The sequence below is a fragment of the Chiroxiphia lanceolata genome, chromosome 3, assembly GCF_009829145.1.
Source record: "Chiroxiphia lanceolata isolate bChiLan1 chromosome 3, bChiLan1.pri, whole genome shotgun sequence".
NCBI lineage: Eukaryota > Metazoa > Chordata > Aves > Passeriformes > Pipridae > Chiroxiphia > Chiroxiphia lanceolata.
Window position 1 is genome coordinate 31,659,018 of NC_045639.1, and position 14,162 is coordinate 31,673,179.

A 14,162-nucleotide genomic window follows, 5' to 3' on the forward strand; every position below is an offset into this window, starting at 1 on the left:
TTGAGTGTGGCGAGGCACTGGAACAGGTTGCTCAGGGAAGTTGTGCATGCCTCGTTCCTTGAGGTGTTCAAGGCCAGGCTGGATGGAGCTCTGAGCAACCTGGCCTAGTGAAAGGTGTCCCTGCCCAAGGCAGGGGGTTGGAACTTCATGCTCTTTTGAAGGTCCCTTCCAACCCAAACCATTCTATGATTCCATGGTTCAATGATCCCCCACACTGTCTGTGTCCTTGCAGCTGGTCCTGACTGTGCAAGGGATGCACACAACACTTCCGCATTCTGGTTCTGGCACAGCACCCTAGGATGCCCAGGAAATGCTGGTGCCTGCTCCCTTCAGCCCTTGCACCTCCACAGCCCCTCTCCCCTGTGGCAATGGAGACACACACACTCCCAAAGGAACGTTTTGGTCTTTTTATAGAAAACGGCAACTGTACAGACACATTTACACAGACAAGGGACAGAAAAGCCAAGGGAGAGGTGAGGCCCCCCCCTGCAGCCTTGGTGGGAAGGGAGTTGCTGCCTCTTCTTGCAGCCCACAGTGGGACCTCCTGTCATACAACCAGGAGGCTGAAAAACAATGGCAGAATCACAAAAAAAACCCCAAAACACAAAAGGGAATAGAGGCAAGGAGAGTGGGAGAAGGTGGGGTGTGGAGACCTCCTCCTCCCTCAGCCTGGCCACGGTATTGGGTCTTTATGTGGGCAGGACACAGATGTCTATGCCCCTGGGATACCACTTCACAGAGGGATGTGCGTCTAGCAGAGAGCAGGGATAGTGAGGCTGGCTGGGGCTCTCCTCCCTGTTCACAAGTCTTACCAGCAGGAGAAGGGGTGTGGGATATTTCCAGGCCCCCTGGAAGAGAGGAGAGGAGAGGAGAGCAAGTCTCTAGGTGCATTGGGGACAGGGGCAAGAGAAGGAATAACACTGGATACCAGCCTTCCACTCTGTCAGAGAGGAAGAGGCTGAAAATGGCTTCTGGCCTTGAGCTGGGGAAGTTACGCAGTGTGGGAGGCAGGTGGACCTCTGTGAGATCCTGGGGGTCTTACAACACACACAGCATGGGGAAGGAGAAGGCACGTAGGCCTGAAGGCGTCACACAGCCGAGCATGGCAGGAGCCAGGCCAACCCTGCAGGAGTGGAACCATCCCTGGTGTAACGTCTGCTGTGGCAGTGTGATTTGGCAGGGACAGGCATGAGGTGTTATTTTCCCACAGTGCTGAGGTGTCCAGGGCCTCGGAGGAGGATGCGGAGCCATCTCTTGGTGTCCCTGCACCCTCTGTGTGCCTCTGCTAGATGAGGATTCGAAACAGAAAGGAGACTGCGGCTCCTAGGGCCAAGCCCAGCGACAGGAAAAAGGCCATGACAGCTCCAGCTGTCTCTGCTTCATGCACAAGCACTTTCCTAGGGGAGAAACACAGGTGTCAGATCCGTCCTCAGGATGCATGCCCCATGCCTTGCTGTTCAGTGGAGATGGGAGGCTCCTCTGCAGTAGAGGAACACCAAAAGCAAATCCACCTTGGCTCCAAGAGCCTGTCTCCACACTGCAGACTCATACAGAAAAAGTGCATCAGGCAGGCAACCCCGAAGCTCCCAGCACCAGGGATAACCCTCTCCAACTCCTGCCGCTGTGCACTGCATCCTGCCTGGCTGAGCCCCAGCTGGGCTCCTCATGCTACCTGTGCTGGGCAAGGCCGCTCACCCTGCTGTGGGTGCTGTGCCACACTTTGCTCCCCTCCAGATCCCTGCTGCATCCAGTCCCTTCCCCTGCATGGCAGGTGGGGAAAACGGAGAGCCCAAATAGCTTCCTCATCTCTAGAATACAGAGGCACAAGCCTGGGAGATGGGACACTGGGGGTAGTGCCATTTCCCTCCTGTGCCTGTGGCCCCTTCTCCAGATGCCAGAGCTGGGCAGAGCTAGACTCCAGGAGTCATGCCGAACTGTCATCTGGGGGTGTAACCAACCCTTCCCTCATCCCCAGTACCTACTCACTTGGGCCCGAAGCACATGCAGAGGCTGGCCAGGTAGCCATTGGAGATGGAGAAGAAGATCATGAAGATGATGTACCAGGCGTCATGAGAGAACACCACAGGCAGGTAGTAACGGGGTTGCACGTTGCACAGCATGAAAAGAGGCACAAAGATGACACGGAGGACCACCATCACTGGCAGGAGGCAGCTGTCCTTCCCGGGCTGGGAGAAAAACACAGGTAGCTCAGCAGCTGAGGAGTGGGCATTCCCCATACCCACGGCATACCGGCAGGAGCTATACAGAGGCTGTCCCTACTGTGCCAGGGCTGCAAAGGAGCCACTGAGATGGAAAAATTGCTGAGAGACTTTCTCTGCTACAAGAAGTCTCAGCATCACCACCTGCTGTGGTAAGGAGGTCCTGCCTGGTCTGAAAGCCCTGTCCCAGACAACTTGGGAGAGCAGCAGCACTAGGACTAAAATACTGAGCTGGGTCTATGGGTGACTGCTAAGCCCTTGCTGGCAATGGGCACACAGTCAGGAGAGCCTTGTGCACACTCATGCAGTGAACCACCGTGCAGGACAAGGCTGGCTGAGATAAGTCCCTTCTGGCACTTTAGTGTCTGCAAACTGGGCTTTAACCAGCTCTTCAGCCTCCTACGCCATCCCCCAGCCAAGTGGGGCAAGATCCAGCAATCTGGGAAAGGGATTATGCTGGGGTTGTTTTGGAATGTGGTGGGAAACTCATGGACCAAGTTACAGTCTCCTTGGATCCTACCAGAGTTCCTGGACAACTGAGACTGGGACAAACAAGGAGACACCATCCCACTGTGTTGTCCCTGCAGCTGGGACCAAGGCAGCCCCTGGCACGAGACATGCCTGGTTCTGGCTGGGGTCCTCTCAGTGAGGTGCCAGGGTTGCAGATCACAGGGCCCACTGGTCTGAGGTCAGGAGAGACCCTCCAGCTGCTTTGGAAGCTGCTGGGCTGGCGTGGCCACAGGACACTTCATGAGCACAGGAGGAAGCTGAGGTTAGGCCAGCTGCCATGCCTATGGGGCAAAATGGTGACAACAGCTGCCTCTCCTGTTTGAGGAGGAGAAAGGGAGTGAGCGGGGCCCCAACCAGGGAAATGAGGCCCGAACCACATGCAGTCAGACTTTCCACACACTTGTTTTGGAAACATCTCCTGCTGGATCATCCCACCACAGAGGCTGCGGCCTGGACACCAGGCAAGGCGGCTCATGGCCAAGGCCAAGGGCAGCCAGCAGTGATGGCCAGGGGAGAAGCAGCTCCAGGCTGCAGGGAAGTCAGGCCTGGGCAGACCCTATGGCACATGGTCCTGAAGACCTTCTCTAAACAAACAGCCTGAACAATACAGGGGAAATGGTGCTTGGAGAGTGGGTGAAGGGGCAGGAAAAGACCCAGACAGGACAGCCCCCTTCCTCACCCAGCCTGGGGAGATGAAAGCAAGGGGATGTGGCAGGGGACAGCTCTGTGACCCATATGGCATGGCTCTGCCCTGCTCCCAGGACAAGGATCTTTGAAGCAGCTGTGTCCTATGCTGAGGCCAGAGGTTTTATTTTGGGCTGCCCTGTCTTTCACCCTCTTCCCCGTCGCCGTCCTGTCTCGCTGTTTGCATAGCTGGAGTGAAGGTTTGTTTACAAAGAGGCTGAAATAGAGGAGGCAGCTTCATCCAAGCCATGCTGAAAGAGAGGTGGGAGGACAGAACAACACTGTGGTTGTCAGCTCTGACCCATAAATCCCTGCTTAGGACTTAAAGCGGGAGTCAGCTCTGCACCTCCTTCCTGCTCCAAGGCACGGGCGGCAGCCCCAGTGAGGGCCCTGGCTGAGAGACTTGGGGATGAAGACTGCCTGGGCATTTGCTCCCTGCCCCACACTTACCCACGTGAAGAGGGCAGTGAGACTCCGTCCCGTCCAGTCAAAGACATTAAAGAGAAGGAAGCAGGAGACAGGAATGAAGTAGAGACCTGCAGAAAGGGGAGAAGGGCACTGATGAGCCCAGCATGCCCCAGCCCCTCATGCCAATTACACAGAGACTGTCTTTCAGGTCTAGGTTCTCCCAGTTTCCCACTGAAGTCTGCAATGGTCTCGCAGCTAGGTTGGTGTCCGCATCCAAACCATCATGCACAGTGGTTTCCTCTTCCCTTCAGGCATACTGTATTGAGTTTGTGTGGCAAGGTTTTGGTAGCAGTGGAGCCACAAGGGCAACTTCTGTGAGGAGCTGCCAGAAGCTTCCCCCATGTCTCACAGAGCCAATGCCAGCTGGCTCCGAAATGGACCCACTGCTGGGCCAAGACCATCAGTAACAGTGGTAGTGCCTGTGGGGTAACATACTTAAGAAGAGGAAAAAAACCCCAACACGTGCAATTGCACCTTGAGAGAGAAGTGAGAACATGTGAGTGAAACAGCTCTGCAGACACCAAGGCCAGTGGAAAAGGAGGGGGAGAAGCCAGATATCAGAGCAGAAATTTCCGTGCAGCCCTTGGTGAAGACCACGGTGAGGCAGGCTGTCCCCCTGCAGTCCATGGAGGTCCATAGCGGAGCAGATATCCACCTGCAGCCTGTGGAAGACCCCATGCTGAAGCAGATTTGCTGGCAGGACTTGTGGCCCTGCAAGGGACCCACACTGGAGCGGTCTGTTCCTGAAGGACTGCACCCCATGGAAAGGACTCAGGCTGGAGCAGTTCATGAAGAACTGTGACCCATGAAGAACTGTGGCCCATGGGAAGGACTCACATTGGAGTTCATGAAGGACTGTCTCCCATGGGAGGGTCCCCACGGTGGAGCAGGGGAAGAGTGGGAGGTGTCCTTCCCCTGAGGAAGAAGCAGCAGCAGAGAAAATGTGTGGTGAACTGACCACAATCCTCATTCCCTGTTTCCCTGCACTGCTGCAGGGGCAGCACGCAAAGAAATCGTGAATATAGTTTTAAGCCTGGGAAGAAGGGAGGGATGTCCAGAAGGCATTTTAAGATTTAGGTTTTATTTTTCATTATCCTGCTCTGATTTGATTGGTAATAAATTAAATTAATTTTCCCCAAGGTGAGTCTGTTTTTCCTGTGACAGTAATCGGTGAGTGATCTCTCACTGTCCTTATCTTGACCCAGGAGCCTTTTGTCATATTTTCTCTACCTGTCCAGCTGTGAAAGGGAGTGTTGGAGTGGCTTCGGTGGGCACCTGGCATCCAGCCAGGGTCATCCCACCACACATACCTGCTACTTCAAGCCCCACTTTTTTTTTTTCTCCCATTTAGCTTGTTCCCAGCTTTCTCGTATCTCGCCCCATCCCTGGCACACTTACCCCATGTGTTTCCCTTTCCGAGGACAGTGGACACCTTAGCTGTGATGGCAGGAAAGATGCCGATGGTGACAGTGAAGACGAAGCAGACAGACAGAGCCATGACCCAGAGCTGGGCAGACAAAAGAAAGATGCTGGTACCAAACACGGGGCAAGGGACCAGTGCTGGGCTGGTCTCCTATCCCCATGCTCTCCTACACCTTTGCCCATTCTGAAAAGAAGGGCAGGGTGAGGCTTGCTGGCAACACACAGACCTTCTTAAAAATAGCAACGACAGAGGGCTTCTCATCAGGGTTGTGGATAGGGATGACCTTTGAGTTATTCTGCTCCATCCCATTCTCATCTGCAGGGAGAGACACAAATAGTGCTTAGCAGACTGAGATCTAATTCAGTCCTTCTGTCTCGTTCTTTCAGCTCTTCCTCTTTTTCCTTTCTCTTCCTCCTCTCAGCCCCTCACCTTTCTTAATCAGGTCTCTCTTGGTCTCCAGCTCTGCATTGTACACACGGTACTCTGTCTTGTCCTTCATGGAGTAGTATCGGAAGAAATCCTGGAGAGAGACAGCATGGAGGACTCATTCATGCATGCGGAAACAAGGCTGCCAGGGGCTGCCAGCCTCTACAGGAGGTAGAGGCTGGTAGGAGCCATGGGTGGGGTACTAGTGGGCCACAGTTCTTGTGCTGGGATGTGCAAAGGTCCCATTTCCCCACATCCTTACCCACCAGGACAACAGTCTCACCATGCGAGGCAGAATGATGTAGGAGAAGATTGCCAGCACGATTGCCACACAGGCCGTGGTGAAGTAACCAATGAAGCTCTCGGGTTGCTGGGCACCAACTGAAGGCACAGAAAGAGAGGGATGGGAGAAAAAGGAAAAAGATGATGAGGGCTCAGAGGAGCAAGGCCCTGCTGTCATCTCCCACGAAATCCTGCAGCATGACCTCAGCAAATCCTGTGACAGCAGTCCTCTGGGAAGGCCCTGTCACCTGCAGGGCAGGGATTACTCACTGGCAATACTGAAGATCATCGCCAAAGCAGCAAAGGTGCCTGCCAAGCCCTGCCCACTCATGATGGGGGCTGTGTAGCTGGCAGGCAGGAGCCCTGCCAGTCCAAAGAGGCTGCCCTGGAGAATAGCGCCAAAGGCTGTGAAGGGAAATGATAAGCAGAAATGAGAAACCAATGGCAAGGATGGACCACATCTTTGTGGGGAGCCAAGGCCCCTGCCCTGCAGAGCAAGGCAAGCCCCCCCTCTCCTTGGCTCTCCCACACTGAGGTTCATGCTTTCCTCCCAGAGGGATCAACCCTAGCCATAGGGTTGTGCCCCCTTCCTTCCCCCCCTGCTCCACTCACAGTTGATGAAGACAATGCTGATCATGGTAAAGACAAAGAAGGGAAGAGGGTCCATGGGGACCTTCACCATGATTGCTGTGACTAAAAACACCAGCCCAATGGCCACCAGGCTGCCCGAGATGCGAATCTGCTGGGGAATCCTGCAAAAGAGGGTCTCAGTCAGGAAAACCCACCCCTCCAAAAGCCTGTGAGGCTGGGACCAAGTTCTCCTGTAGGAATTGCAGCCAAACCTTATGACAGGAGATGGGTGTTTTGCCTTTGACCTGACTGAACAGGCTGTGGCTTGGCTCAGTGCTGGGGCAGGAGGACAGGCCAGGGCTGGACAGGCCAGGGCTGGGCAGCCCTATGGGGGCTGGCAGGGGTAAGGACAGGGCAAGGCTCACCGCTGGTGGATGAAGGAGTTGAGGCAGGTGAATATGAGGAGGGGCACCATGGCGCAGAGAGTCATGAAGTTGTCAAACATGGACTCCAGGTAGGAGGGTTGGGAGGTCTGGTTCCTGACATGGCTCATCTCCTCCTGGTCCTTAAGGCGACTGATGAAGTACTGCAAGGGAAGAAGCCTGGTGAGGCTGAGGTTCTGCCAGGCCTCCCCCTAGCACACGCAGACCACCCTTATCCTTCCTCCCAACCCACGCTCATCCCTTCTGCCGTCTCAGTGCCACTTGTCCCACCCAGGTCACACATGCTTGTATCCCCTGTATGGCAACAGAGAAGCTCTACGCTGTGCCTTACTGACACACCTATACCATGGTCCTTCAACATGACAGGGGACAATTAGTGTCATGCACAACAGAGGGAAGCCCTCACCTCCCTGGCGGTCATAAAGAAATTCCATGGCAGTAGTGTTCCCAGGCCGAGGATGAAGAAGATCAGCCAGACAGCCTTGTACCTGTGGAGGAGACAGAGCAGTTTGGAGGGAAATGCTGGGCAGGGTAGTGGACAGGCATCACTTCTGACTGTCCCTAGCCCCACAGCAGGAGTCATCAGGAGGAGGAGGGAGGATGATATTTATTCCCCTGCCCCACAGCTCCTGCTAGCCTGGGCTGCCGGAGGAGACATAGCACTGTAGAGGGGCCGTGAGAGGCCCTTCCCAACACGGTACAAAGGCAGGGGCAGGCTAGCTGCTCCTTAGCATGTGGTACCCAGATACATAGCAGACGTCACCAGATGTGGGAGGGAGTCAGGCTCCCCAGGCATGTCCCAGCACAAGGGACTGTTTACAGGCTATTTGCTATGGAAAAGCTGAGAGAGAAGGGACAGCTTGGTAGCCCAGTGAGCATGCAGGAGTGGTCGTCCCCCCAGATGCTGGGTCTCCTTGTCCTCCCTTGCCTCCTAGTACCCTGGATGTGCCCCCACACCTTACATCAGAACCTGGCATTACCTATCTTGGGGTCCGTCCCTTGCTGTCATCTTGTGTGGCAAGAGTCAGCACAGGTCCCAGCAAGTCTTGTTGCTGCTCTCCGTCTGGAAAGCAAACAGAAGATTTTATGGGAGAGTGAGGGACATGAGCCAGGCAGGGGCAGTACCGGTTTTAACCTGAATCCATCTTGCCAGCTAAGTGCTCCACAGTACTGGGAGCCAAACACCAACCCGGCAAATGATGAGAGCACAGCACAGGAGTTTTGGAAACCTGTGGCTCAGAGTCCTTCAGCCAAGGGGCTGCGATACATAGCCTTAGTCTGCTGGCTGGGCACATCAAGCCTTCCCTCCAAAAGGAAACTGCTTTCCTGAGGTGTCCAGGCTGCTCATGCCGGCTGCTCACAGCAGGCTCTTAAAGGATTTGTGAGCCTGCAGCTCTGTGTCCCCAATCCTGGAGCTGTGAGTGAGACATGTGCGCAGTGGGCTGTGTCTGCCCCCCCTGCCCTGCCCTCCTCACCTCCCTCCAACGCCTGGGGCTTGGCAGCACAAAAGACACATTTAATTGAGCAGCCTCTCAGTCCAGAACCATGCAAATCCCCCATTTCCATTCAATTCCACTTCCCTGGGGCTCTCACAGCCCCTTCCTGGGTCACCTTGAAAAGCCAAGGGCATTCCTGGCACTGCTGTCCCCTCCCAGGAACCCAGCACTCCTTTTTCCCATCACCATCACCACCTGCCGAGCCCCTGCACTGCTCAGGCATCACTCTCCCGGCAGACAACCCCAGAGATGCAGTCTCCGGAGCCCAGAGAAGGGATCTTCCCTCCCTAGACCCGCCTTTCCCAGGGCAAAGCAGGATTAACCGCCCTGGAGAAGCCGCAGGCCTGCCTTGTTCTTTTCCAGTCCGGGCGGCGCCGCATGAGGTGCTCCAGCACTTCTCCCAGGGCTTCACCTGCAGTGGGGCTGCCGGCGCTGTGTCCCCGGCCCTCCCGGGACATGCCCGCCGGCCGCCTGCTCTGCCGCCGCTTGCAGCATCCCTGCCTGCGCTCTGCCAGGTGGGGCGGAGGAGGAGGCAGGCAGCCAGCAGCATGCTGGGATCTGTAGTTCGTGCCAGCCCCTGCATGCACTGAAGGCAGCACAGCCCGTCCCCTGGCACAGATGCCCGTGTGGTGCCGGACACAGATCGCCTCCTCCCGCGGTGCGGTCCTGCAGGCTGGGGAGCCTGAGTTATGATGGAGCCAAAACATAGCCGGCAGGATGTGGAGAGGCATTTGGGAAGCCCCTTGGCTGCTTGGGAAAACCAGAGCAGGACGACAGTACGCCTGCACAGGATTGAGAGCCCTGCCAACCCGACAGGTGCCACCCTGTTGATGTCAGAGCCATCTGCAGCACCGCTCCCCTCCCTTCCCATGCAGACAGCTTGGGAGCATGACAGCTCCTGCCTTGCCCTTGTGAGCCATCCGGGCTTCCAGAGAAAACATCCCAAAATCCCCTCGCGGCAGCCTGCCAGTGCCTCTGGGGAAGAGACACCCCAAGCCCTAGCCCGGGATTAGCAGAAGAATCTACAAGCAAAACTGCCACCACATTGCACATGGAAACCCCACCAGGGCCACTGCTTGTCTCAAAGCAAACAGATCTCAACCCAAAAGAGGCAGGAGAACCCCAGCTCCCCCAGCTGGTCCCCAGCAAGCCCTCAACATGCTGCTCCTTGCCTGTACAAACCCCTGGCCCCTCTTCCAGCCCCCACCAGGTCACATCAGTGCCCCAGGAAACAGGGACAGGGACTGACCCCACAGACATACCTGGGGAGAGAGGGCAGAGACAGCACAAGCCCCGTGTTCAGAGTATTTGAAGGCAGCGTGTTTCCCTGCTTCCACACTCCCCTTTCTTAGAGTGTCAGGTCCTGGCTCAAGTCACACGGGCTGGAGCCCTATGGGTCTAGTGGCATCCGTGGAAGAGGAGAAGAGGTATCAGGTACCACAGCTGGCACACAGCCCAAGTGTGTGGTACCACACAGTGCCCAGGCGTCCAGGGAAGGGAGGAAGGGAAGAGTGCCATGGAGGAGATGGCAGGAGCTGGGGGTGTTGAGGAGGAGGGGGGCAGGAGCGACCGGAGTAGGACTCTGGAGGGTGCTGGGGCAGAGCATTCCTGCATGCTGCTTTCCCACCTCCTCCTGCTTCCGCCTGGAGTGCCCACATCCCCATGTCAGGAGCCCAGCCTCCTTGGCAGGCACTGCCCAGCCGCACTCTCCTGCCTGCTATGTTTGTTTTCTATCTCACTTTGCTAAGTGCCTCCTAATTTTTTCCACAAAGAGACAGTGTCTGCCAAAGGGTTCACGGGTCAGCAGTCATTACAGCAGGAAACACTTCCAGCCGCTGGCTGTTACAAACAACCCTAAAGCAGAAAAGGTCACATGAACCAACACCAGCAACAGGTGGCAGCCCTGCTCCCACGGGGGGAGAGCAGCCCTACCCTATGGGACATGGGAATAGATGCCAACTCTCCAGTCGGCGCAGCACAGCTCTAACCACCTCCCAGAGGAGTCTGCTGGTGTTTAGCCGAGCCACCAGCTTGGTGGCTGCACATCCTAAGGGACAGGAAAAAGGAGGAGCGATGTGGGGCCTTGGCATAAGGACATCCCTTTTGATCCTGGACACAGAGCAGTCTGTCTTATCCCCACAGAAGTGATGTCTAAGCAGAAGGAGCAAGATCACAAGGAGTGGCTTTAACAAATCACAGGCTAGCACCTCTGAGCAGGTACAAAAAAGAGATGGCACAATTTTAATTGCCAATTCATGCCACGCAAAGGCCGTGACAGATGCTAAGTGACACCCGTGGTATTGGGCCACACACAGTCCCACTGCCAGCCAAGCCCTGGGAGCTGACAGCAGGCCAGCTGTCACCGAAATTGCCTAACCTCTGTGGAAAAACCCGCACTGCAGGACAGCCACACCTGCAGGGAGACATTTGTCAGCCAGCTTCAGACACTTTCCCATCTCTCCCTTTCCATGCATTGTCTTTTCCCATGCTCCTGATGCCTTCACTGAAGGCAAGCACAGTGCATGCTTGGCTTCCCACTCCAGAGCAATTCCATGGTGCCATGTAGGCATGCTATGGGTTTATATCCAGAAACACCAGCTCTTTCAAGAAAAGCCCTTTACAGAAGACCAAGTGTAGCAGTGTCCTTGTTGTCCCCAGCCAAGGGGTTGCCAGCAGACTCAGTAGCAAGCACCTCATGTCCTCCTGACACCACTTGTATGGGGATCACTTTGCAGGCATAAGGTCAGTACTTCCTCCAAGTATGTCCAAGATGGGACAGGGCCAGTTGCCTCACCAACCTACACCCCATCCCCCATATCTGCCTGTCCACTGGGCACACCAGAGTTCTCCTGGCAGAAAGGGTGACCTGGAGGCCCCTCAAGGTTTACCTGAAGGCACAGAACAACCCCGCACAGGGATGTAAATCACATGAAGCTCTGATGCCCATTATGCTGCTGGAGGATGGGAAACACTCCAAGACTGCCCATTTCATGAGATTTCAAGTGCGTGCCTGAACTCTGATCACGCTGCCCACGGATCCTCCTACCTTGTGCCAGGGGTCCAGGGAACCAGCCTTCTGGGCAGCGTCCTGCCCGCCTCCACCTTCAGCCACCAGCTGTGAGGCACATGCTTGTATTTCACAAGAAGTATGAGTGTGTGCAGTTGTGCACCATTACCGTGGTGCTGAGATAAAGGCAAACCCTCCCAAAATAAGGGCAGGCAGGTACCTGAGGTCAAAGCAGAGGCCAATCTGGCTCAAAGGCTGGTCTCCATCAGAGGAAAAAGCAGATGCCAGGAAAAGGTAAAAGTGGCACACGCATAGACCTACTCCCCAACTGTTCCCCAGCCTCTGAGCTGCAAGGGACATGCTGTTCGCATGCATTGCAGCCCATGGCGGGTTTCGCTTCTGTGAAATACGACTTCCCCCTTTAACTCGGGAGCTTCTGAGAGGGGGCAGCAGCTCCCCTTGGACGCAGGGCCTCAGCCGAGGCTCCCTCACCCTCGACATCAAAGGGTGGATGAACATTGGAGTGGCAGCTTTACAGACCTGGATTGTATCCACCCAACAGCACATTTTCCAAACAGAAATTCTAGCTCACTTAGTCATTCAGGCATGGGTCCACGCCTTCAGTCCTCCTTGTTGCTTTTCTCTAAACTTTCCCCAGCTCCCTTCAACTCTTCCAGAGATGCTGGTGCCAGGGCACACAGGGACTGTGCAGGGGTGAGACACCAATTTGAAGAGTGGCACAAGGCTTTTCTGCTTTCTTTCTGCTTTATCACTCACAAAGATGATTCGATTTGTGTTTTTATGCACACCAAGCCATCTGAAATAGCTCCAGGCCTTGCTGCGAGTGGCCAGCTCAGAGCACAGTCTTGTTTGTGGATTTGGGGCCTTTTCTCTCCCTCCCTCGTCTATCACTTGATATTTATCTATACTGAATTTAATCTGCCTACTGCCTGGTGTTGTAATTGTCAGTACTCTTTCCTAGCTGGCACTTGTCCCTGTGAACCTGAGTAATCCAATCACCTCATCAAAGCCCTGACATCTCATTGCTCATTCCCTTTTTCAGGTCACGAGCGTGTTGAAAAAACATGGGACCAATGCAGAGATCTCCTTTTACTGCAAAAATTGACTGCTGACTCCTACACCGTCCTTCCTGTTTTCATACTAATTACAGAGCCATGTAAGGACCTCCTCTCTTGACCAGCAGTTCCCTTAAAAACGGGGCTGAAAGCTGGCTGGCATTCTTTTTGGGAAGCAGCATGGGCACTATGAGCCCAGAGTCCCTATAAAGTGCTGCTCCAATCTTGGGGGCCCTTTGGCAGGAGCTTCCCTTGCCCACAGACCCTGCCCTGCACAGACACTCAGGACACACAGCAGATCCAGCAGTCAGCTTTTCTCTGAAGTTCCCCTCTAGCCCTTCTTAGAAACAAACGTCACATCTTTCCCCCCTCCCAGTCCCTGGGGGCTGGAGCAGTTGTGAATGACCAGAGGCCACACGTGATGGACAGCTGCTTCACCCTCCCTTTCCTTCAGGGGAACATTGCTTGGCCTGAGCCGCTTGTTGCTGTTTCCCTTTGCTTTCTAACTTTTCCTCTGTAGATGCTCTGAGAAGCCCCTCAAAAGAAGGTGGAAGAAACAGCTCAGGCTCTTGTGGAGCGAACAGAGAGGCAAAAGCTTCAACTGGCTTTTCTGCTATGGAGCCTCTTCCTCCAATCCCCCATCCCTCAAAAGGCCTGCAGCAGGTTTCCTACTCTTGGAGTGCTTTGTGAGCAGTTTACATCAATGAGCTGATAGCACTTCCTATTATTCTACTCCTTTCTGCCTCTCAGGAAACAGCTTTGCGGTGCCATCTGCTCCCCCAGCACTGCCCCATGCCTGTGTCCTGAGGAGGGGGCTTAGCAGGGGAGCAGGAAGGGGGTATTTCTGCCTTCTCCCTTGCCTTGCTGTTTACAGACAAACTCCTCTGCATTGCCAGAGCTTGGCCAATGAAAAACAAACCTCCTGCAAGGCACCCTGTGCTGCACCCTCACCCCACATAGTGAGGGTCCCTGGACAACATTTCTGACCTGCTTCACCTGGTTCTCTTCAGTTCTCCACAGGCAAAAGGAGAGGCAGCTCTAGACCCCCTCTGCCTTCAGGCTTGCAGCACTAGCAGCCACCACGCAAACACCTCATAGAGCAGAAGCTGCAGATACTGACCCCACTCCCAGCACCCGCTGTTATCTCGGCTGCCGGCTGGCAGGGGGGGAGCATTGAGCCCTGCGGTGTGTTTTGAACTGCACACACCAGCCGGCTGCAAAGTCCCTTATCTAGAGAGTTCAAGGAGCCCTGAGAGGCTCCCTGGGGGCCCTTGCCCCCAGCAGGTAAAGCGATCTGGCTGGGCAGCAAATTCCCTAGGGCCTGCTGAGACTCCAGTACTGTCCCAAAGGGCATCCCACCAGGGAAAGGGCAGTGGCGGGGCAGATCCAGTCCTAAAACTACCCCAGGTGACGCAGCTGGGACTCTTCCAACCACTACTGAGCCCCATGAAGCCCTGGGTATCCACATCCCCAGCGGGGCTGCTGAGTGGGTTTCCAGCCCTGACATATCACTGGCGAAACACCATTGAGAGGTCCTTAGCAATGGCAGGCCCACAAT

At 55.3% G+C, this 14,162-nt stretch overlaps 1 protein-coding gene across 12 annotated transcripts in view; it reads right to left on the reverse strand.

Annotated features, from left to right (window-relative positions):
• Nucleotides 1–392: 392 nt before the first annotated feature.
• SLC29A1 (solute carrier family 29 member 1 (Augustine blood group)) overlaps nucleotides 393–14,162 on the reverse strand; it is a 34,206-nt gene continuing 20,436 nt past the window's right edge. For 6 of the 12 annotated variants that reach the window (XM_032683494.1, XM_032683498.1, XM_032683493.1 and 3 more), the window contains 12 exons: nucleotides 8,006–8,088; nucleotides 7,432–7,513; nucleotides 7,008–7,168; nucleotides 6,625–6,764; nucleotides 6,283–6,417; nucleotides 6,014–6,111; nucleotides 5,734–5,824; nucleotides 5,531–5,619; nucleotides 5,280–5,388; nucleotides 3,864–3,949; nucleotides 1,987–2,186; nucleotides 1,286–1,397 (listed from right to left, as the gene is read on the reverse strand). In XM_032683494.1, coding sequence (XP_032539385.1) covers nucleotides 1,286–1,397; nucleotides 1,987–2,186; nucleotides 3,864–3,949; nucleotides 5,280–5,388; nucleotides 5,531–5,619; nucleotides 5,734–5,824; nucleotides 6,014–6,111; nucleotides 6,283–6,417; nucleotides 6,625–6,764; nucleotides 7,008–7,168; nucleotides 7,432–7,513; nucleotides 8,006–8,034 — 1,332 coding nt within the window. In that variant the 5' untranslated portion in view covers nucleotides 8,035–8,088. Of the gene's footprint in view, nucleotides 1,398–1,986; nucleotides 2,187–3,863; nucleotides 3,950–5,279; nucleotides 5,389–5,530; nucleotides 5,620–5,733; nucleotides 5,825–6,013; nucleotides 6,112–6,282; nucleotides 6,418–6,624; nucleotides 6,765–7,007; nucleotides 7,169–7,431; nucleotides 7,514–8,005; nucleotides 8,089–8,869; nucleotides 9,025–9,783; nucleotides 9,903–13,591; nucleotides 13,650–14,162 lie in introns of those variants that run through there. The other 6 variants (XM_032683495.1, XM_032683489.1, XM_032683500.1 and 3 more) reach the window with 6 other exon arrangements.